The following is a 22,574-nucleotide window of genomic DNA, read 5'->3' as shown; positions in this document are numbered from 1 at the left end:
TGATGGGCTGTAAGAAATGGATTCACCCTAAGACATATGAGAAATTGACAGCAACACCACAATGACATTTTATTCATTTACATTAAGACATAGAATGGATATTTAGACTAGAACACATACATTGACAACTTAGAACATCATGTTCTCAAACCACATAGGAAGCCAAAACATAATTGAAAGCCATTTTGTTAAAATTTACTGTGAGAAACCATTGTCAAGGGGGGTTGAAATCTGTATGTTCAGCACATTCTCTTCATGGAGTCAAGGCAACGGAGGAAGCAGGTCACGATCGGATGGTCCTTGGGTGGAAATGGGATTAAATGAGAGGTGTTAGGTAAATTGAGTTTTCATGTCTTTGGGCTGGAATAGCCTGATGCATTCATTTTACAGGGCAGATGATGTGGCCTTTGGGTTTGGAAATATTCAAAGTTTAAATCACCTAGCCTTCCTCCCTCCTGGATAGAACTCATATGGGCATGATCAGTGTTCATTTCCATGATTTTCCTTTCTGTACCGTTCTAGGGCTGATCAGCTCCTCTTCTGCTGGAAACATAGACATATCTTAATACACTCATTTGGGTTATAAAGCAGTGGTGTGGTGGAGCCTGCTCACACCTACTCGTCTCAGCTGTATACAGCAGACCGTGCACATCTGTTCCCATCTCTCCATTCAGTGATGCCCCACTGGTAGCCTGAAATCAGCCGTGGTGGGAGTATTTACACCACAGAAATTGGCAAATGCTACAAATCAGGGCTGCCCCCTGTCCACCCTACCCCACCCCAAACACTGGTTGTTAAACATTTACCAGTAGGCTGCAGGTTACAAGTGCAATGGCTCAGCAGCCTTATTTCTCTCTGGAGCTACTTTAATCCATTATGGGCTGATATTTGACACTTAGAGAACAGTCTGTTGGCCTCATTTCCAAGATCTCAGTGGGCACCTCACCTGGCCCTCAGCCTTCACAATAAAGGGCTCGCCCCAGGTAAGTCTCTAGTTCCTTGGGTTGCTGACATAAAGCTGGCATCTCCTGACGCTCAGTTCAGTGTTTCCCACCACACTTCTTATCCATCGGAAAAATTATTTGGATGTAGGACTTGTTCTCAGCTAGTAAGGATTTCATAAGATCATTTGCTGTAAGTTGCTAGTGTTGACAGACTGTATTTTCATAGGAAACTGCGACAACCCACAGGAAGGATTCCAAGGGGTGGGAATTCTGGCAACACTGGAGGAGGTATCTGGGATCAGAGAACATTACTAATGTTCTTAAATGCTCTCAGGTTGGCTACCATCTGCTCCTAAGGGCAATCTAATTAATTCTGCAAGCCTGGGATAAAGAAGAAATGCTGCTGCTGCTGTTTCCAGGACTAATCAGTCACTGTCCTTCCAGATAATGTCTCAGGAGCATAGGGATTTCTCCCACTTTTGGTTACCCTCAGATATGGAAGGTAAGTTGATAAAATTTGATTAAAATCTCTGTGACCCAATGATATAAAAGTATTTGTTGAAAAGCAAAGATTTCTTATCTGCAATTGGGCAAGACACTAGAGATGGTCCCGTCCACCCCTCTCTTGTTTTGCAGATATACCGGAGGTGAAATCCAGAAAAGGTGCATTAACGTGTGGGAACTCACCCTGCGCTTTATGCCAGCTGTCAGCTCCTCACTTCTGGGACTTAGATGCAGTGAATCGCAAGAGGATACACCCGGATATGTCTGAACAAGAAATAACTTGCGGAAATGCACACCTGATACAACCCCCAGAAACAGAATCCTACGAGCTGCTGCCTGGTGTTCTTGAGGACATGGACGGCACATTGCAGGCCTGGGCCGGCCGTCGGTTTGTAGGTTGCCAGGGTGGTCCTGGTGGCTTCTGTCAGTTCTCAGAGCTCACCTGTGACTTTACAATCCCTGCCACCTCTTTCTTGTTCAGTTGTTTACTGTTGTATGACTTATGTGGTGTCTGCTTTTCAACACCGAATGTATCAGGGACTTGGTTGATTAATTTAGGAGAAAAGCAAATGGGCGTGAGGTGTGTGCAGAACATACTGAGTTTTCAAAAAGTAGGACTTATGGAAAGATAAGAGGCAGAATTCTGAGGACTTTAATTTCAGAGCCTTACCAAAGCATGATGTTCCACATTTACTCCCAAACTCAATTTTTAGCTAAGCCATTTACCCTTTCTGGATAACTATAATTTTCATTTGAAGCTACTCACATTTAGAAACGAGCTATAACCCAATTTGTAAGGCAATATGACCAACCTGGAGCCTCCCAGAATAATAAAGCTTTATATTTCTCTAAGATATAGTTTACAAAGAACATTATCTCATTTGCTCCTTATAAATACTCTGAGATCAATTTTATTATCCACATTTAATAGATAAGGAATTAAAGCTCATAAATTTGGGAGACTTTCCCAAAGTGCCATAGCAGAACCAAGACTTAAAGCAGGTCTATAGATTCCCAAAGTGCAGGCGTAAAACCAACCAACCAATCAATAAACCAGCCAAACCAAACCAAACCAAAACAGGGTTTTCATTCCTGACCGAGACTCCAGACCTTACTTTGACTCTGTTCCTTCCAGCCTTGATCTAGAGACATTCTGGCCTCTAAGGTAACTTCCAGCAAATCTCATCCATGATATATGGATTTATTTTATCATCAACAAGTTATAACAATTAACATCTACTAAACACAATGTACAGACATGGTAATGAATGCTTTACATTCACTGACTCATTTTATTCTCATAACAATCATCTGAGGTAAGTACTATTACTTAGGCTCATTTTACAGATAAGGAAGCCAAGGCTTTAGGTGATGACTTGCCAAAGACCACACAGCTCTTAAGCTGTGAAGCCAAGATTTGAGTTCAAGTCATTTTGACCCCTGGGCTCTTAACCATTAGGCAGTACTGCCTTCCAGGAGTAACCCAGCATCCACCTCCTGGGACACCCATACACTGAACACAATAAACAATGGCAAGTGGTACACTGGTGCTTGCTTTGTTGAAATTTAAGCTTAAAAGTTTAGAATATAATTATTAGAAATCAGTCCATGATCTGGGGAAAAACACCTACAGAAAGAGACAATGAGAAATCTGAGAACCCATTTGTAAAATCAAGCAGTCCACAGTACATTGCTTATTGCATAACACTTTGAAAAACACGTATTGTGTGATGAGCTTAGGCGAAACAGTGAACCAGGCACAGAGTCCTTGGGAAGGTGGCCAAGAATCACTGCCACTTCCACTCCAGAGGGGGGCGCTAGACACCAAAGCCAGAGAGAACCGGTCCCCTTCAGAGACTTCTTGCCATTTCTCAGACTCTGGGGGTTTCCTAATGCATAAACAAATAAATAAGAGTATTTCTATAATTTTCTATGTGAAAGCAATAGGCTTTTGGTGCTTATTTATAAAGGACATATCACAAACCCTTGATGTCCCAAAAAAAGAAAGCTTTTCAAAGAAACAACATTAAAAAGTTGTCCTGAGGCCTGTTTTGCTGATCATATCCTCCTTTGTTTTCTCCTGGGTGACTCAAAATTTTAACAATGAACAAAAGCCAGATGTGGCTGGAAACTAATAGGTCACCATTTGAATTAACGTAGATCAAGAAGAAAACAGAAAAATGAAAATCACAGATAAGACCCAAACCTCATTTCGACAATTAAGATTTTTCTCCTTTAGATATTTTACAGAACTGCTAATAAGTTGTCAATAATTACTTTATTGAGCATCTGCAAGGTGCACAGCAATATACATAGCTTTAAAGCATCAACTTGACTTTTCTGCATCCTCCGTAAAGCCATCCATGATTTCCATAGTTTTGTTGCTTTTCCTCCTGTGCTTCCGAAAGCAAGCTCTAGTACCCTTATGGCAGCACTTACTATGAAGGGTTGGTTACACATACCCATTGTACCAAGTTTCTCCCCACTAGATTTTGAACCCCTCAAAGATGGGATCTGTGCATTGTTCATCTCTGCAACTTTGGTATTCCATACATACTTGATAGACGAATGAATAATTGAATGAAGAATGTACTCCACTTGGGTTCCTTCTCCCAATTCCCTAGCCTGAATTTAGACAGAAGCACTAATGCTGAGTGAGAAGCCAACATTGAAAAGGCACAATGGAAAAGAGGAGAGTTAAAAGGTGTAGCTGACCCACAGACTAAGATCAGCTCCATTATCATGATGGGTTGACTGACTTCCCCAAGGGCCTGAGGACATAAGAGCCACAGCAAAATCCTCAAGCCAGAGGTGAGGTTCCTAACTTTGAACTCCCACCTCAAAGTCTGCAGGAGCTCATGGGGAACAGGTCAGCAGTCCAGCTACCTGCCGGGGCTTCAGGCCCAGAACAGCCAGTTCCAGTGAACCAGAGGCTCAGCCAACACAAGTAGTCCAGAGTCAAGGGTTTCAACCACCAAACCTTAAGGCTATTTTTCGCTTTATTATCACTTCCCAGATTTCAAATAAGGCCATGTGAGAATAAACAGAGAGACACTGAACAGCCATAAGTGAAAAGAAGAGGTTTTCAAATGGCTCTCAAGAGACACAGTTTGGATGCCCTGTCCTTGCATGCTGCCTGGGGGCTCAGGCTGCCACGGATGCCCTCTTTGGGCCTTTCAGAATGCAAATATGTACTATGAGGGAATAATGGATTCCATGGGATGCAGTAAGCTTGACGTTGTGCATGGATGGCTAACTGTCATCAGCACACACTCCAAATCCAATTGATTAGTCAGGGCTTGGACTCTGACGGTTTAAAACATTCTGCCACGGTCCAGGGAGGCAGGTGAATGGTAGGACATACACCACATATCTGGCATCCCAGGAGTGATGGGACATGTGCAAAAGACCTTGGCTTCTGATCCACCGTCAGCTAGCCATGAAATCAACGGCAAGACTGCTGCCTCCTTGTGCCTCAGGATCCTTTATTAAATGAGGATTTGGCCAGACTGTCTCTAAGGTCACTTCTAAGATTCTCTTTCTTTCATCCAGCAGGATTCTTGACCCATAGGCACCAAGGCAAAACCACACTGTTCCATTCACATTCATACAGTTGAAAAGAAGGAAAGCCCAACTATGAATTTTTATACTCACTAACAGAAATGTTGGTAAAATACTGCTGAATATTCTTAGATAGATAAATGTAGTGCATATTTCCCTATCTGGTGTTCATACTCCCCAACCTTGCTTCACAAGTCAATCAAGATGGCAGCTTGCTGGCTGCTGTTCTACTTCGGGTGCATGTCAATGATCTTCCTGCAAACTGTAACTCTCACTATACTCCCGTTTCCCATCAACCAACCCGATGCAAAAGGTTGGCACATCATTCTCTCTTTAAACATGTTGACTTTTTCTACCCTAATTTTTGCATCTAACTTTCTGATTACTGGTGGCCTGCACCCTCAAGATCAGTATTTTACACTGGGCCCTTCCCTACCTCAAGGCAACTCTTTGAGCACTCAAAAAATCCTGGTGATTCCATCCCAGCTGTGGAAGGCAGAGTAAGGTTTGGGAGATTTTGCTTCCTCCTGCATTTCTAATGCAAGATTTAAAACGACAAAGTGCTTTATCAAAAATTTGGTATTAATTGTGAAATTGAACTTGCATTAATGGGAAATCTGTGTTTTCCAACTTCAAACACACACAAAAATAATTACCTAACAGTATTTACTTTGTGGTTCTTTGTATATATTTATACCAAAATATTCATTTATAGACAGAAGTCGGCATATCGGGTACTTGTTTGATGCATAAGAAAGTTTGATCTAGCATGTTGAAGAACGTGAAACTTCATGTTAACTGAACATGTAGGTCTTTGAGCTCAACTTTGTCAGCCAGAGATGTAATATATACCAAGTCAATCCAAGTTTGGCTGAAAAGGTCCTAGGATCTACAGCACCTTCTTGGATCAAGGCCCCCACCCTTCTGGTCTCTTCCTTACACCTGAGAGGACTGTATTATGCTGTATTACACGGTTCAAGGAGCAAAATAGCATTACCTAAAAGAAAAATACAGCAGAGTTCAACGTGGAAAACAAAAAGAAACCCTCCCAGTCTTTGAGAACCCTGGAAAGCTAAGAGATACAGCAGATACTCTAAAACCAGCTAAGAAAGTTCTCTCAGCTGAGAGGCATCATCTGCACTTCACTAAGGTCAGTTGGGTTGGGAAGAAAAAGAAACAAGCATTAACAAACTGGCCAAGGATATTTACACATATTTTGCCTCTTGTCTCAGAAAGCAATGGGAGGAACATGATTCCTTTCTCCTTTCCTCGGAAGCCCTTTCATTTAAAGTTGTCCGATTCCTCCCTCTCCTGTAAATTTTATTATCGCAAATGAACACCAGAACATCTAAGGTGGTCATATCTATCTGAATGAGCGCCTGAACTTATTAATGGCTTGGAAATTTGCACGTATCACTGGAGGTACACAGCAGATTATCCACACGTAATCCCTTGGGTCAAGTCTAAATTGCACCATCTTCTTTGCAAAACAGGCAGACTCCCCCACCAAAGGCCAAAATGTCAAAGTAATTGACAGTGAACAAAAACCCACTATAAAGACAAAACATTCCACCTTTCTCTATCAAAAAAAAACCATATTCACTGTGGTTGGATACTATTGGTTTTTTGAATTCTATAACTCTCCAGAATTGTCCAAAGTAACCTTGTAGCCAATCCGTTTGAAGACACCAGAAATAACTTGAAACAGGCCACCCATGGTGCCAAAAGCAGCATCAAAGAGCAGAGAGACAGTACCGCCAAGGCCCACGGCAATGTCCTTGCACACGATCGGAATGGCGCCCAGGGTGTACACCGGGAAAGTGGCCACATCCACAAGGACTCGGACAGGGATGCCCAGAACACGGCAAACAGCCTTCAGCAGACAACAAAGGATCCGGAGGATGGCCCTGATGATTTTGGCCATGACCTTGAGCACCTTCCAGGGAATGCTCACCAACTCTTCCCCAATGGCCAGGAAGTATGAGACAGTGGCTGAGCCCAGGTGGTAAAAGCAACTTTCTAAGCCATTCATCACCTGCTTGGCAACATACCATAGGAAATAGACAAAGATCTTCAGGAGTCCTAACACAAGGTAATAAATTAATTGGAAAAGCCTGATGACTGGGGTGGCAATGAAGCCCATCAGTCTTCCCAGAAGGCTACTACTCTCTCCAGGTGCCTCTGGAGGCAACAGAGCAGACCTCTTCCCTCTTGTGCTGGAAAGGGGAATGGAACTCTCTTTAGATTGCACCATTCGCTCTTCATCCTGGACTTGGTTAACCATTTCAAGGATTTTTTTCATTTTCTCTGTGTCTTGCTCAGTTTCAGCACAATTATTCCGGAACAGCTGTACGTTAAATGGAAGCAGTTTCTCGAGATCTTTCACCATCACGTCTTCTATGATGTCACCATCCCGTGTGTGTTTGACAAAGCCCATGGCCCAGCCTCCAGGAACAGCACAACAGGCTGCCAGCCAGACAAACTTGGGGACTGCCACTTTGTCTTTCACTCTGTGCTCTGAGGGCACAGCACCTGCGATGATATATAGGTCTTCCTCATGACCGCACTGTGGGGTCAAGGCCCGGTCCATTAGGCCGTTGAGGTTCATGTACCACCGTTCCCTGAAGGATGGGGTCATCGGAGCTGCATTCGTAAGAGTGAATGTGGCTGTCTGGAGGGCATTGCTAAGGGAGACCGGGTACAGCTGTCCTCTCTGGTAATCAGAATCCAGATAATCTGTATTCAGGGCTTGCTTGCTCCCCAGATTGGTCACAGAGGTGATGGCGTCAGCTTCATTAATCACCTCCTCCAGGTTGCTAGCGGGGTCATCAATCTGAAAGAAGAGAACAAGTGTTGAGGTTAATCTCGTTCATGGCAGAGAGAGTGCACCTGAATCATTCTACCAAGATTCTAGAGAAATCCCTTCTTCATGATCATTTCGAATGTTTAGGGTTTGGAAGGGCGTGGTTCTCTGGTGCAAGCAAACTTCATTCTTAACATGCAGCAATTCTGGTGTTTGAAACTTCAAATAGGCTGTGTGGTGGTTTGAAGCTGTATGCACCCCAGAAAAACATGTTCTTAAATTTATTCCATTCCTATGGGTGTTAGCCCATTGTAAATAGGACCTTTTGATGAGGTTACATCAATTAAGAAGGTGTGGCCCACCTCAAGCAGGATGGGTCTTAACCCTGTTCCTGGAGTCCTTTATAAACTGAGTGAAATTCGGACCAAGAGAGAGAAAACCACAGGGAGCAAGAAGCTGAGATTCAATGGAACCAGGAAGAGAATGGGAGCGGGCAGAAGAGACCACCTGTGCATGGTCATGTGACAAGCCAAGGCCCAAGGATGGCCAGCAGCCAGAACACTGCCCACAGTCCTCAGAGAAAAAGCATCACACTGATGATGCCTTGATTTGGACTTTCTTTTAGCCTCAAAGCCATCAGCAAATAAATTCCCCTTGTTTAACCCGACCCATTTCATGGTATTTGCTTGAGCAGCCCAGGAAACTGAAACAGGCTGCTTCTTATTTTACTCCCCATGTGTACCTGACTCCTGCTCTGTAGTAACCACCACCCCACCACCAAATACGATATTGTGATGTTCATCTTTATCTGCTTTGGCTTTATGAATTTCATAGCCCTTTTTTGGAATATTTTTCTATGGGCTTCAAATTAGAAGTAAAAGGGAAAACAGAGAGAGTAGATCTCAACAGGCTCATAAAAATGAGAACTGCAATTCAGATAATCAGCTTCCAAAGATGGCTGCAATTTAACGCACACATTCTTAATGAATGTTTATACATTGTGGGGTATATGAAACTCTAATCAGAACATTTAAAGCAAATGGGGGGAATTGTATCATTTATATCAGTTATTAGATATTAACCAGGCCAAGCTAAAACTCAAATTTGACCAATGCCTTCATAATGTTGAATTTGGCAGTGATCTCTTACCTACGACATCAAAAGTACAAGCAACAGAAGAAAAAATAAATAAAACGCACTTCATCAAAATTAAAAGTTTTTGCATTCTAACTAAGCCACCTTAGCAGGTGATCTCACTGCCCTACCCCCTACATGGAACCTGACTCCCAGGGGTGTAAATCTCCCTGGCAACGCAGGATATGACTCCTGGAGATGAATCTGGACCCAACATCGTGGGATTGAGAACATCTTCTTGACTAAAAGGGGGATGCAAAATGAAATGAAACAAAGTTTCAGTGCTGAGAGATTCCAAATGGAGTCGAGAGGTCACTCTGGAGGACATTCTTATGCACTATATAGATAACACTTTTTAGGTTTTAATGTACTGGAATAGCTAGAAGTAAATACCTGAAACTATCAAACTTCAACCCAGTAGACTTGACTCTTGAAGACAATTGTATAGCAATGTATCTTACAACGGGTGACAGTGTGATTGTGAAAACCTTGTGGATCGCACTCCCTTTATCCAACGTATGGATGGATGAATAGATAAATGGGGCCAAAAACTAAATGAAAAATAGGGTGGGATGGGGGGATGATTTGGGAGTTCTTTTTTACTTTTATTTTTTATTTTTATTCTGATTCTTTCTGGTGTAAGGAAAATGTTTAAAAATAGATTGAAGTGATGAATACACAACTATATGATGGTACTGTGAACAGTTGATTGTACACCATGGATGACTGGATGGTATGTGAATATATCTCAATAAAACTGAATTTAAAAAACAAACAAAAAATAAATGTAGTATATAAAATCATAACTTTGTAGAAGAGCAATAGTCAAATCATTATAATCTCTTGCATGTGAATTTATTTTTGATGTTTTAAAGAAATATTAAACAATGGCAAACGTCAAAAAAAAAAAAAAGCTTTCACATGTTGACGGTCATTACCAAGAAAGTGAAAAAATAACCTACAAAATGGGAGAAAATAATTGTTAACTATATATCTGAAAAGGGTTTAATATCCAGAAGATATAAAGAACTGCTACAACTTAAAAACAAAAAGACAAACAATCCAATTTAAAAATGGGCACAGTACAACATTGTGAATATATTTAGTGCCACTGAATTGTATAATTGAAAGTGGCTAAAATGATTAATTTTAAGTTGTATATTCATTACCAGAACTGTACGATACAAAGAATGAACCCTGATGTATACCATGGACTATAGTTAATAATATAATTATAATAACAATGTTTCATCAGTTGTAACAAAGGTTAAAAAAAAAACAAAACAGGCAATGGACTTGAATACACATCTCCAAAGAAGAAAGACAAATGGCCGATAAGCACATGAAAAGATGCGCAATATCACTGATCACAAGGGAAATGCAGATCAAAAACCACAATGAGATACCACACACCCATGAGGTGTAAATAACAAGTGTTGGTGAGGATGCAGAGGAAGTGGAACCTTTATACATCGTTGCTGGGATTGTAAAATGGAGCCGCCCCTGTGGAAATCAGTTTGGTGAATCCTCAGAAAGTTGAACACTGAATTAACATATGACCTAGTATTACCACTTCTTGGTATATACCCAAAAGTATTGAAAACAGACACTTGAACAGATATTTGAACACCAATGTTCACAGCAGCATTTTTCACAAGAGCCAAAAGGTAGGAACAACCCAAGTGTCCATCGACAGACGAATGGATGTAAACAAAATGTGGTATATGTACACAATGGAATATCATTCAGCTGTAAAAAGGAAAGGAGTTCTGATAATGCTACAACACGGATGCACTGTGGAGACTCATATTGAGTGAGATAAGCCAAACACAAAAATATTATATGACCTCACTTACACAAAACACCTACAATCAGCAAATTCAGAGACAGATAGTAGATTACAGGTTACCAGAGGTCAAAGAGTGAGGCAAATGGAGAGTTATTACTTAATGGTCACAGAGTTTCTGATTGAGGGGATGTAATTAATACCACTGAACAGTACACTTGAAAGTGGTAATAATGGGAAATTTTGAGTTGTATATATATTACTACAATAAATTTTAATTCAAATATGACCAACTGCTGTTTGAATGAAATTTCCACATGACATTTGCTATTAACAAGTCATTTGGTCTTTGTCAATCTAGATATGTGTTATATCTATATATATATATCTCTCTATATATTATATACCAGTTATAATCAATATATATAATCCTTCCTTGGTTCTGCTTTTTTCTTTTTTTAATTCAGCAGTCTAATGCTGAAAGAACGCTTTGCCAATCTAAAAGGACAAAGGGAAAAGCACTCAAGAATACAGCTAGTTTTATGTTTTTATCTCCCAAACTAGACTGTAAAGTCCTGGAGACAAGGGTCTATTTATATTCCCCATAGGACCCAGCCCTGGGCCTGACACACCCTAGGATCTCAAGGCACTTTTAATCTTTTTGCCCTGAAAAGCCATCACAGTGGTATTTATAATAGCGGGGGTTGAACCAACCTATATTTTCAAAAATAGGGAAAAGCTAAGCAAATAATATTATATCCATCAAAGAAATACCTCAAAGTCAATATAAACGTTGTAATTATGAAGAGTTTGTAATGATGGGGAGATCTATGCCATAATGTTGAAAGGAAATGGCAAGATATAAAATTAAATGATAACAAATATATGTTTTTAAAGTATGAAAAGATGCAAGAAAAACCTCTTGAAAGAAGTACGTGAAAATATCACCACTGGTGGTTTGGTTGCTGGGGCTACAAGTAATATTTTCGTCATCCGTTCTCTTGCTTTAGTTTCTTTCCCTGCATCTTCCCTACCCCCTTAAACCCCCAATTTATTAATAATATATATTACTTTCAAAATGAAACAACAAAAAGAAAGTAATTAAAACAACTAAATTCTTGTTAATTGATTCCCTCAAGTTGGTGCTACTCACTAAACCCATTGAACAACCCCTACTGCCCCCAGGGGTGTCAAGGCCATGCAGATTGTGTCGTACCTCTTGATGGAGGATGACCCAATTGTGCTCTTCTCCAGCTCGGCAGTGGTGAATGTAAGCGCATGTGCATGTGCACATGTGTGTAGGAGTAGCAAGGGTAACGGATGAGCAATTTGGTGTGAAAGCAGGAGTCTTTGCTGAAGCCTAATGTGGAGTACCCCAGAGGCTGACCCTACTCAGCATCCCAATCTTGGAATGCACATTGATCCTTGATACTCTGCACTCCCACCATGTCTCCTACAGCACAGAGAAGAGAAGCTCATTCATTTTGCAAAGCTTCTGCCTCTGCTCTCCTTTAGCTAAGAGGTATGCCTCATGGAAATTTGAGCCTCATTCCTGAATCATGCAATCAAGATATGGCAATCTTAGGTTTAAGGTCAGGGATTTTAAGAGGCACATTTCTCCATGGTATCGCCATCACTTCCGGGAGAAGACTTGAGACAGTTTTTTATTTGGTAGCCCTGTGACAGAGCCTAGGGCAGCAGGCTGGTTTGTCTTCAGCCATCCAGGGGCTGGTGGTGGGTCTGAGGCATGAGCTGGGAAGAGAGACTCTTGGAAGAGGAAGGAGAAGGAGACAAAAGAGAGAGAGAAGTCAGAGAAGAGGAAGGAGAAAAGATAGGGAGGAGAAAAAAGTGTCTGTGTGAATGTGTGTGACAAATACAGTATCTTGCTCTTAGGCAGAAATCAGAACTGTAGGTTGATTCACGCTCAAACTTCAGAGCATGGTCTCCCAACCGTGGGGGTCACAGGAGACTTTACTGGCTGCCTCTGTATCCTCTTGGGCCACTAGGGTTCACGGGCTCCAGATTTCTGCCATGGCTAGATACGTGACAGCCAGGTCTTTCCTGCTCACACTTCACAGGTGCATGGGAAACGGGCCAGAATGGAGCCCAGTTGGCTGGGAAGGCCAGGGCCCAATTCCCCCATATGCCCTGGACACCTCGTTGTCCTGGGCCTCCCTAGGTAGGGCAGTAGCTAACTCTATACCATGAACATACAGGCAGAAAAGAGTACATCTTCCCTCCTCTTCTCCCTGCTTCTACAGCACCCCATATCCACGGTCACTATATTTTTATGACTCCCAAATTTGGCCCTATGGTTTGATGAAAAGCTAGAACATAGCATTTGAAATCAAGCCAGAATGCCTGGATACTGTACGAATATGGTGATCAGGGGTGGAGGGAATGGTCAGGGACTAATATTGATTGAACTACCAATTAGATGTTTTCAACATAACATTATATGTAAGATTTTTTTTTGTTGATGTTTTAACCTCATTTTACAGATGGAGAAATGAAGACACAGAAAGATGAAGTAACTGTCCCAAAGCCACCCAATAAGTAACGGCAGGAACCAGGTTTGAGCAGAGATTAGTATTTTTTTTCTCCCCAAAGCTTATTTTCTTTATACTAAGCCCTACTTTCTCCCATCTAAATGGACCCTTTATCAAAGAGTGGGGAAAAACAAAAAACCCACTGCACTATTTGTAAACTCCTTTTCTCTCTGTGTCCTGGAGTAAATGAGGATCCTTAAGGCTGTGGGGAGGACTGCTCTTTGCCTTTGCCCAAGGCGGGTGGCAGCTGAGCCGCTGGCCTCGCCGTCTGAAAACGTGGCGGCACAGGCAGTGGGCAGCAGGCCAGGGCAGGGTCCAGGGTGCGACAACCCCCGGAACCTGGTGTGCTGGTTGCTCCACAGGAGGCTCGCTTTCTACTAACCCTTTACGTTGCTACTCCCTTCTCCTCTCTACTCTAGCAGGGGCAGCACAGAGCAGCAAGAACCCAGGGAAAGCAAACCTCTTGGAGAGAAAGAGTTAAACCAGTCCCCCACCACAACCTCCTCCAATCCCACTCCAGAGAGACATTTAGGAAAAGGACCCTCTAGACCCAAGGTAACCTAGATAAAATGTACAGTTTAACCGAGTCTGGGCTGTATTCCTTGAGAACTTCTGTTTCCAATTAACAAAGACCCATTCAAGTTGCCTCCTGTAATAATGGGTTTATGGGAGCCAAGAAAAGTTGAACCAACAGGCCCCTCAAAGAACCAGGAATTTATCTCCCTTGGTGTTGCTGAAAGCAGAAATGGAAGGCAGGCAGTCCTAGGGAATCTTAACAGTAAGAGTTTGTGAATGAGACGAATTAGACACAAATGACTGCCATTAATGAGACCACCACACTTGACCTCTCTGTCTTTCTCTCCCACCTGGCTTCTTCACCTACTTCTTTTTGCATAACTTTACTGTTACTTCTGCTCCTGCTTACCTGTGGTTTTTTTCCTTCATAGCTGAGTCTGCATGTGCACCATCTTGGCCTGCCTATCCACTTGCTATATCATAAGCCTTCAATCTTAGCTTCTGCTGCTGCCTAATTTCCTACTTTGAACGCCCAAGAAATGGAATCTGATTTACACAGCTCATCTTTGTATCGGACCACATCAAGACAAGCCTATGGAGCAGCTGTCCTTGAGCCAAAGGCCCACCTCTGCCAATCAGCTGTGGCTGGTGCTGGAGCGAGGACTCTGGTGATGCACACAAGGCTGCCCCTTCACCGGCGACTGTGGGCGTGTCAGGCATTTTTAATTTGGCTTATCATGGCCTTAACACAACACATTAGTATGGTAAATCAGTGTGGATCCTCTGGCCAAAATTAAAGCACAAAATTTAAAAATAGAGAAACTTCACAAGGTTCACATAATCAAGTATTAAATTTCTGACAAAAATACCAAAGGATGTTTTAGAAAAAGACATGTTGATCTTCCATGAACCCTTTTTTCTCTCCCTTGAGAACACAATTAGATATACCTTGAGGCCTCTGTCTTTTATGTATCTTTATCTTCTTTTTCATATTTTATATCTCAGTCTCTTTTTAATGCAGGGGTAGGGGAATACTAGAGAATGTCACCTTCCCCCAAGTCTGCCCAACTGTCTCTCTCTCATTTTCCTTTAGCTCTCCTGGTTCTGGGTGCTCATTAGCCATTGTGTTCCTCCCAGGCGTTTCCTCCCATCTCCTGGGCCATAGGAGCTCGGCCCTGCCCTGTCCCAGTGCACAGGAGCCTGGCTGGGAGCACACCCTGGCCCTTCCTCCTGTCACCAACTTATTTAACAGGAATAAACCAATTAAATGGAAATTAAAGAATTTTTTAAAAATCTCTTTTTAGAGGTCTCTTGTCTACTTAACCTCTTTGTTGAGTTCTGTTTTGAGTTCAGTGGCAATGTTTGTCGTATCTAGCGTTTCTGTTTGGTTCTACTTCAAATCATCCTGTTTCCTTTTTTCTCTTGTGATGTTCACTCTTAATTTTTGAATAGTTTAAACATCTTTATTTTCAAGTCCCTTGAAGATTTCTCTATTTTATTTGTTCTCTCGGTTTGCTTTGTGGCTTCTACTGGTGGACTAAAGGTGATTGGTATATTTAAGTGCTGTGCAATTTTTGCTGGTGAGCTTACCTTCATTAGAGGCCCGTGGTGTTTTGTTGAAGAAGGAAAAAAACAAACAAACAAAAAAACAAATAGGATTGCTTTTGTGGTTGCCTCTGCCCGAGTCCTGTAAAGTTCAATGATTCTAGAGAAGTTTTTGAGTTATTTTCTCAGTTCAGGGTTTCCACACAGAAAAAGCAGTGTGAATTTTTGACCCCCACACAGGGAAGGTACTGGCTCTGGACTTACTTCTGGAGGGTGACTATTTCCACTCATGACACAATCACAGCTTGCAGGTAGCAATTTCCTGCCTGCAGCACTTCCCGTCTCCCAGCTTTACTTGGTGAGGCTAGTTCCAGTTACAGGCCACATGGCCTTGACTGTGCTCCCAGGCAGGCTGGGGCCTTAGTGCCCGAGGCCCAGGTGGCTGCCCACACATAGCGCTGGCTAGTGGTTTCCCATATATTTCTGGCACCTGAAAGTTTCCCTTTCTTATTTTTTACTCAAATATTAATTTAATTTTTTTAAAAGTACGTATTTTATCTGACATTTCCATGTGCTTACAGTGGAAGGGGAGGAATTTCACATTTGCTCAGGCACTTTGTCCAGATGTTTTCCCCATTGTCTCAGGCTTGAAAATTTTCTAAAGTATGACCGTTTCCCTTGATAATTCATTATAGATTTATTGTCCCAAAATTTACGCACTTTGGTTAAATCTCTTTTTTCTATTTGGACTACCTCTTGGATAAGTGTTGTGTAAGAGCTAAGTTTGGGATCCGATGCATGAAACACAGTCTCAGAAGTCCTGGGTTTGAATCTTGAATCAGCTCTGTCATGGCAATTACTGGAAAAATAACCTAACCTCTCCACACCTCTCTTTTTTTCATTTGTAAAATGCTGTTTTAATAAATCCAGCAATTGAGAGAATGTTTGACACAAGTAATAATACATAGTTGCTTTTTAAAAATATTAACTCTGTACAGAATTTTATTTGCATGTGCCATACTTATCTCTTTCAAGCTTCCTGAGATTGTCATTAGTACAAAGCTGTTTAAAAATATTTAGGCCTCGCCTTTACAAACTCTTCCTGATTTTATAGATTTGGAACATAGCCTCTCTCAGCCTCCACTTCTCTAGATTTGAGTCTTTCAAAGGGTTCTGTTTGCATACCGAAAACCTTGCATCCCTTCATCCATCCATCCATCCGTCTGTCCATCCTTCCTTTCATTTCACAGTATTTTGTTACACTTTCGTTGTATGGACTTACTCATTCATTTCTATCTTGGGATATTAGAAACCACACTCCATAGTCCAGAAGTAACTACTACTACTACAGCTAACTTTTAATGAGTTCTTACTATGTTCCAGACACTGCTAAGCACTTCATATTAATTCATTTATTCAATCCTTACAGCATCTCTGGGTTAGATATATTATGAAACCCACGTGAAGGTACTGAGGCTCATTTAGTGCTGGTAAGCTTCCTACAGTCATGCAGCTAGAAAAGATCAGTCAGAGATTGCAGTTTGCTCTGGCTCAATATGCAGCTGGTCCTTGTAACCACCCTGCTGTGTTTGGTGTAAGTAGAACAGGATTTTTCAAAACCTCTTCTATGAACTTTATAGGCTAAAGGACCTCACTAGGAATAAGCTGCAGAGCCTCCCAGCCCTTTCCTAAATCACATTAGCCAGCTCGTAAACAATCTGATTCTGTCTTCTTACTAATTCCTTTGCATAATCTATTACCCATAACTCTTTTGTCTGTTCATGTAGCTATCTCGGTCTTCCTGAAACTTATTCCCATTGATTTTGTATTTTACAACTTGGAGTCACGAAAAATTGGACATTACATTATGAACTCACTTTTCCATATCATTTATCAAAAAAAAAAAAAAAGATGTAAATCCCTGGATCATATAATATCCTGCCAACTGATCTCTGCTGAGAAAAAAAAAGAATGCCCATTAGGCATTTCCAGTTCTTCCTGTCTTAAAAACAGTTTTTTAACCAATGATAAACTTTCTTTGATACCAAGATGACTGATGTTTTAATAGACTTTGTTAAAGAATAATCTGAAAAATCTAAATAAAATGACTGTGCCAGCTTTCCATCATCATTCTGCAGTTAATTTTACATATCAACCAAGTATATTTTGGTAGGCTCTCACTTTCTGAAGGGCTGCCAAAGTGTGTATGTGTGTTTAAAATACTTATCTGATGTAAAGAACCTATATTAAAATAGTAATAGTATTTGATTAAAACATTGCTCATATATTCCTTGATCCACTGTCACTTAAAAGGCAGATGTATTTTTCCATGCTCTCTGCAGACATAGCTTAATGATCTGGTTATTGCAATTACAGTAAATTACTAACAACACTACTCCCTAAAGACAAAAATATACCTATGATGTAAGAGGTAATTGCAGATTACAATTTCTGGGTAACACCTGCCCTTTTGCGTGCACCACCAATCTTACTCTTGGTTTCCCAGTGGAATCTCTGGATGTAGAGGCATAAACAGAACTCTCTATCTAATCCACCTCCCTGGTTGACCTAGTCCCCTGGGCTGACAGTGTAATTTGATACAGTTCCTGTATTTAATGGAACTTTCTTTTTCTAATCTCAACACCGTTAAGTAGGTTTTAGAAGAGTGAGCCCTCCTCCTCCCCCTCCCCCAGCATCCTGTCCCATAAATAATCTTTTAATAAATTCCTTTTCAAATTTAGTACCAAGAAAAACTTTTCTCTCAGCAAGCTGCTCTGTTTCCTTATACTAGACAAGAAAAACTATTTCAACCCAGGGTGTTTCTTTTTTCCTTAAGAATTAAATGAAAGAAGACTTCCCATTTTTGTGCAAATATGCATGCAAGAGGAAAAAAAGGATGGAAAATTGAAAAGCAGTACTGGAGGGGAAATGGTTACCCGTTCATCGATATTTATTATGTATATATTATGTGTGCTTAGCATTGTAGGAGGAGGTGCAGAGACTGAAAATACCAACACTACAACTAATAATAACACAACCAACATTTACTGAGCACTATATGCCAGGATTCTGAGTTTCACATGTATTCAATTAGTAAATGGCAGAGCTAAGTGTTCACTCATTTACGCTCACAACAACTAGGTACTCTTTTTATCACCTTTTATAGGTGAGTAAACTGAGGTACCTCAAGATGAAGTAATTTGCCCAAGGTCACACGGTTAGTACGTGGTAGAATCAGGGTTTCAACTCAAGAAGTCCAGCCCCACCACTGGCATGCTTAATCATCAACTGTTCTATATGCCTCAAAAATAGGCCTTCACATCAAGAAACCCATTATCTATTTAGGGAAACAAGGCACAGATATATAAAAGTTAAATTGAAAATCCAGAGAAAAACAATTGTGTAGTACAGTTTATATTAAGTGCAAAATGAATGGTATGAGAAAAAGAGCAATAGAGTTGCAGAGAAAGGAAGGGACCAGTGAGTGCAGTCAGGGAAGACTGCCTGGAGGAAGTCAAACCCGAAACTGGACTGAAGGATGTGAAAGATTTTTATAAAGTTAGAGAAATAGGGCAGTAAAGATTCGGCATGACTTCTAAACAAAGCTTGGGGACACAGACAAGCAGCCTATGCAAAGAGGATTCTGAGTAAGGGAAAGTAAAAGATTTAATTGTAAGGAAAGCTGGGGATCAGATTATTAATGATCTGATATACAGATAACTAGTTAGAGGATAATTATCACTACCACTTATTGAGTGCTTACTATGTACCAGGCACCATGGTAAGTGCTTTACATCAGTTATTTTGTAAAGTCCTAACAACAGCTCTATTGTCACCTTTTTACAGAAGGGGAAATTGAGGCTCTGAGACATTGAGTAACTTCCCAGTGTCACAGCATCAGTGAGAATGGGTGGTCTGATTTCAGTGACTGTTTCTGCTGTCTGTGGGGCTTCGAATGCTCTGCTTCAGTTTGGACTTGACCTTGTACAAAGTGGAAATTCCCTGATGGTGTTTGGGGACTGGAGCACCATTATGCACGTTGTGATTTCAGGGAGATACACCTGGTGGCACTGCACAGAAAAGTTGAGACCAGGAAGGTAGCCGAGGGAATGGAAACGGAAGGTCGTGTGCGAGATTCCTGAAGGATGACGCCTTGGGATGCGGTGGCTAATGAGAGAGGGTGAGTGGAAGTGAAAAGATAATGTCAAAGGCTGGAGCCAAGGTCACTAGGGAAATGAGGGCTCTAGTAAAAGATAAACTAGGGGCCGCGGAGGGAAAGTGGACAGGTTGACCTTTAAATGAAATTAAACTGACAGGCAGAAATGTTTTCTAGCAGCTGGAGATACAGAACTGGATCCTAGGATCAAGGGCCCGGTTGGAGATACAAATCAGCAGCCATCCGCTATGGCTATGTAACAATAACAAAGCTCGGCATGTTGCATGCTTTCTGTGGTCCCCTGTGAGTGGCTTAATCATGATCTCCAACTTCCTCCCACCGTGGTGTGTGGAGCCCTGGTGGCCTTCCTGGTGAATCAGCATTATGCAAGTGAACATTTTGATTTTTAATAGCTGTGCACTTATGTTGAATGTGCATTGAAAAATATAACCAGCACTTCCTACCCATGATTTCATGATCTTATCATTTAGGACAAGACTAAATTTGTTTTCATGTGAGTTGATTTAAAGTCAATGTAAGAGCCCAATTTCAAGTAAATAATAGAACATGTAGTAGTCGGATATGGGAAAACCTGTAACGAGGGTTTGCAAATGACTAAATTTTGAAAACTTGGCTGCATCCCATTTACTCTTCAAACAGCCCTATGAAGTAGGCATCAGTATCATCTCCATTTCCATTTGCCACAGGAAAATTAAAAAAACTCAAATATAGGTATGTCCAAGGTCATCCAAGTAAGTGGCAGAGGTAAGGCTTAAGTCCACCGTCTGTCTCCAAAGCTCCTAACCACATGCCAAGGACAGCCCAAGCCTCTGATTGCAGAAGGGAAAGCAGAGAGCACCGGGCGGCCACCCCTAGAGGACAGGAGGACAAAGACACAACTGGGAGGCACGAACGGAGTGGCTGGAAAATCGGTTGCCTAGTGTCACAAAAAAGTCAGGGAGGAAAAAGCTTCAGCTAGAGGGGATCCACAGTGTGCGCCCTCTACCACAGGGGGAAAGGGAAGGGTGAAGAGAAAGGCCCAAGCCTCTGATGATTAGAAAATCTAGAACATCCCTAGTGAGATTTCAAAGGTAAATTTCCACAGAGGGCTGAGCAAGGAAGACAGTGACTGGACACGGGTAAGAGGAGGCTGCAGAAACGGGCCTCCTGTTTGAGAAGTCTTTAGGAAAAAGGCAGGAGATGCACAGGGCCTTAGCTTGAAGGGCAGGGGTTGTGGGGATAAGCAAAGATTGTCTTCCTGTCCCCTGCCTTTGCCCGAAGAAAAGGGAGCGTTGGGAGGTTGGGCTACTTCAGTCTCTACCCAAGGAGCATCTTGGGGTTGTTACTTGAGTTACCCTCGGGAGGAAGGATCAGAAGGTGAGTGGCTGGAGGAGCCCTGAGCCAAGCCCCGGTCCCTGAGGGTTTCTGGGCAGCAAAATCCACACAAACCTCAGGGAGTCACCTGGTGCAGATTTGCCTCAGGGAGTTTGTCACCCAGGAGGAGGAGCTGCTGGCCGAGTGTGATAATGAGCTGCAGAGCACAAATACGAAGCTTTGGCTGTTGTCAGCAGTAACAGCGCTCAGCAGCACACACTGGCTGTCTTCTCTTCCTCCCTCCTTTCAGTCTCTTCTCAGCTCCTTCAGGACAAGAATCACAATATCTTCACAAGCACTTACAATGAAATAGCTCCCAGATGTGCACATAGAAGGGAGTTCCTTTAAATCCCTTCCCAGAACAAAGCCTGTACAAGTATTTTGATGTGACAGAGAGTCCCAGAGGCCAGAAGATTAGGAGGTCACATGTCCCTGGTGAGACCTCCAAGATCAGCCAGTGGACAGCACCATGAGGGGTGGCCCTGAGAGTGGGTGGAGGGTCACAGATCTGTCCCAGAAAGCACAGGAGACCAAGGAGGCTTGCAGAGAGCAAGGCTGGCTGGCTGGGTGGGGAGGATGGGAATGGGAGGGCAGCTTATCATCAGAAACCAAAATTAGTTTTAAAGAGCACCCAGAGGACCCTAAAGGGGGTTTGAAAAGTCAAGAGGAAAGAGTTATCAGGAAAGAGAAAACTGCATGTGCCAGAGAGACTGTAAGCTGCTTGAGCATCGGCATCCTATCTCTTAAGCACTGCCCACCTGTCATAATGAGGAGCTCTGCACACCATAGGTTCTTGGTAAATATTTGCTGATGGTTGCACTGATCATTGTGACAGCAGCAATGGAATATGGGCACTGGGACAGAAAAGAGAAGTGCTATCAGGGACTTGTGAAGAAGAGGCAGCCTAGGATGAGGGGAGCCTCTTCTGAGAATGCCGAGGAGGATGAGAGGAGGGAGATGAGGGAGCTGGTGTTGGTGGCTTCTCAGGGAAGCGGTGGGTCAGTTCCCTGCAAACAGGATAGAAGGGCTGACCTCCAAGCCCGGGTGGGCAGGGCTGGACCTGCTGGTGAAGGCTAATGGCACTGCTGGTGTAGAAGAGATTGAGCCGGTGCAAGTGCCGGTGAAGAACAGGACAGGCTCAGGAGATGTGGGAGGGTGAGAAGGCTGGAGCAGAGGGCAGTGAGTCGGCAGCTCGCAGGTAGACGGGCCAGGTGTGGCCGGGCTGGTGAGTGGGCAGCTGCCAGGAGCAGAGCCCTCTGAGGAGTCGGGACAAGTGAGGATGGAATTAGGTAGTCTGACCACCAAAGACAAAGTGGGATGAGTCTCCAACTGCACCGTCTGTCTGTCCCACTGAATCGAGCGGTCAGGGCCAGTCTAGAACAAAGGCCCTGCATACTAGGCAGTGCCTGGTGTCATTGAAAGAAGGAGCTCATTTGACTTCCACAACAACCCTATGATGCACATAAGATTTCCTTCAGTGTGCAGGCGAGGACAGAGGCTCCAGAGGGCACTGGCTGGCCTCTGGCCCCACTCCAGGTTCAGCAGCAGCATGCAGAAAGTGGCCCAAGAGGAGGAGCATCAAAATAGTTTTTAAGCTTTGCAATGATTTGCCTTGGGAAGGACGGCGTTTCCTTCCCCTGGAGAATTTTAAGCTGAGGATAGATAAGCACATGCAGGGGATGATTCAGACAAGATCCTGTGA

General features: G+C 42.5%; 1 protein-coding gene across 1 annotated transcript in view; it reads right to left on the bottom strand.

Annotated features, from left to right (window-relative positions):
• Nucleotides 1–44: 44 nt before the first annotated feature.
• Nucleotides 45–22,574, bottom strand: part of ENDOD1 (endonuclease domain containing 1) — a 39,277-nt gene continuing 16,747 nt past the window's right edge. Inside the window, exon 2 of the mRNA XM_037841161.1 lies at nt 45–7,842. Within this exon, the coding sequence (XP_037697089.1) occupies nt 6,643–7,842 (1,200 nt within the window). The 3' untranslated portion in view covers nt 45–6,642. The remainder of the gene's footprint in view (nt 7,843–22,574) is intronic.

Source organism: Choloepus didactylus, chromosome 6 (genome assembly GCF_015220235.1).
Source record: "Choloepus didactylus isolate mChoDid1 chromosome 6, mChoDid1.pri, whole genome shotgun sequence".
NCBI classification, from domain to species: domain Eukaryota; kingdom Metazoa; phylum Chordata; class Mammalia; order Pilosa; family Megalonychidae; genus Choloepus; species Choloepus didactylus.
The sequence above is the reverse complement of the archived record's forward strand: the minus strand, read 5'-3'. Positions and strand labels throughout refer to the sequence as shown.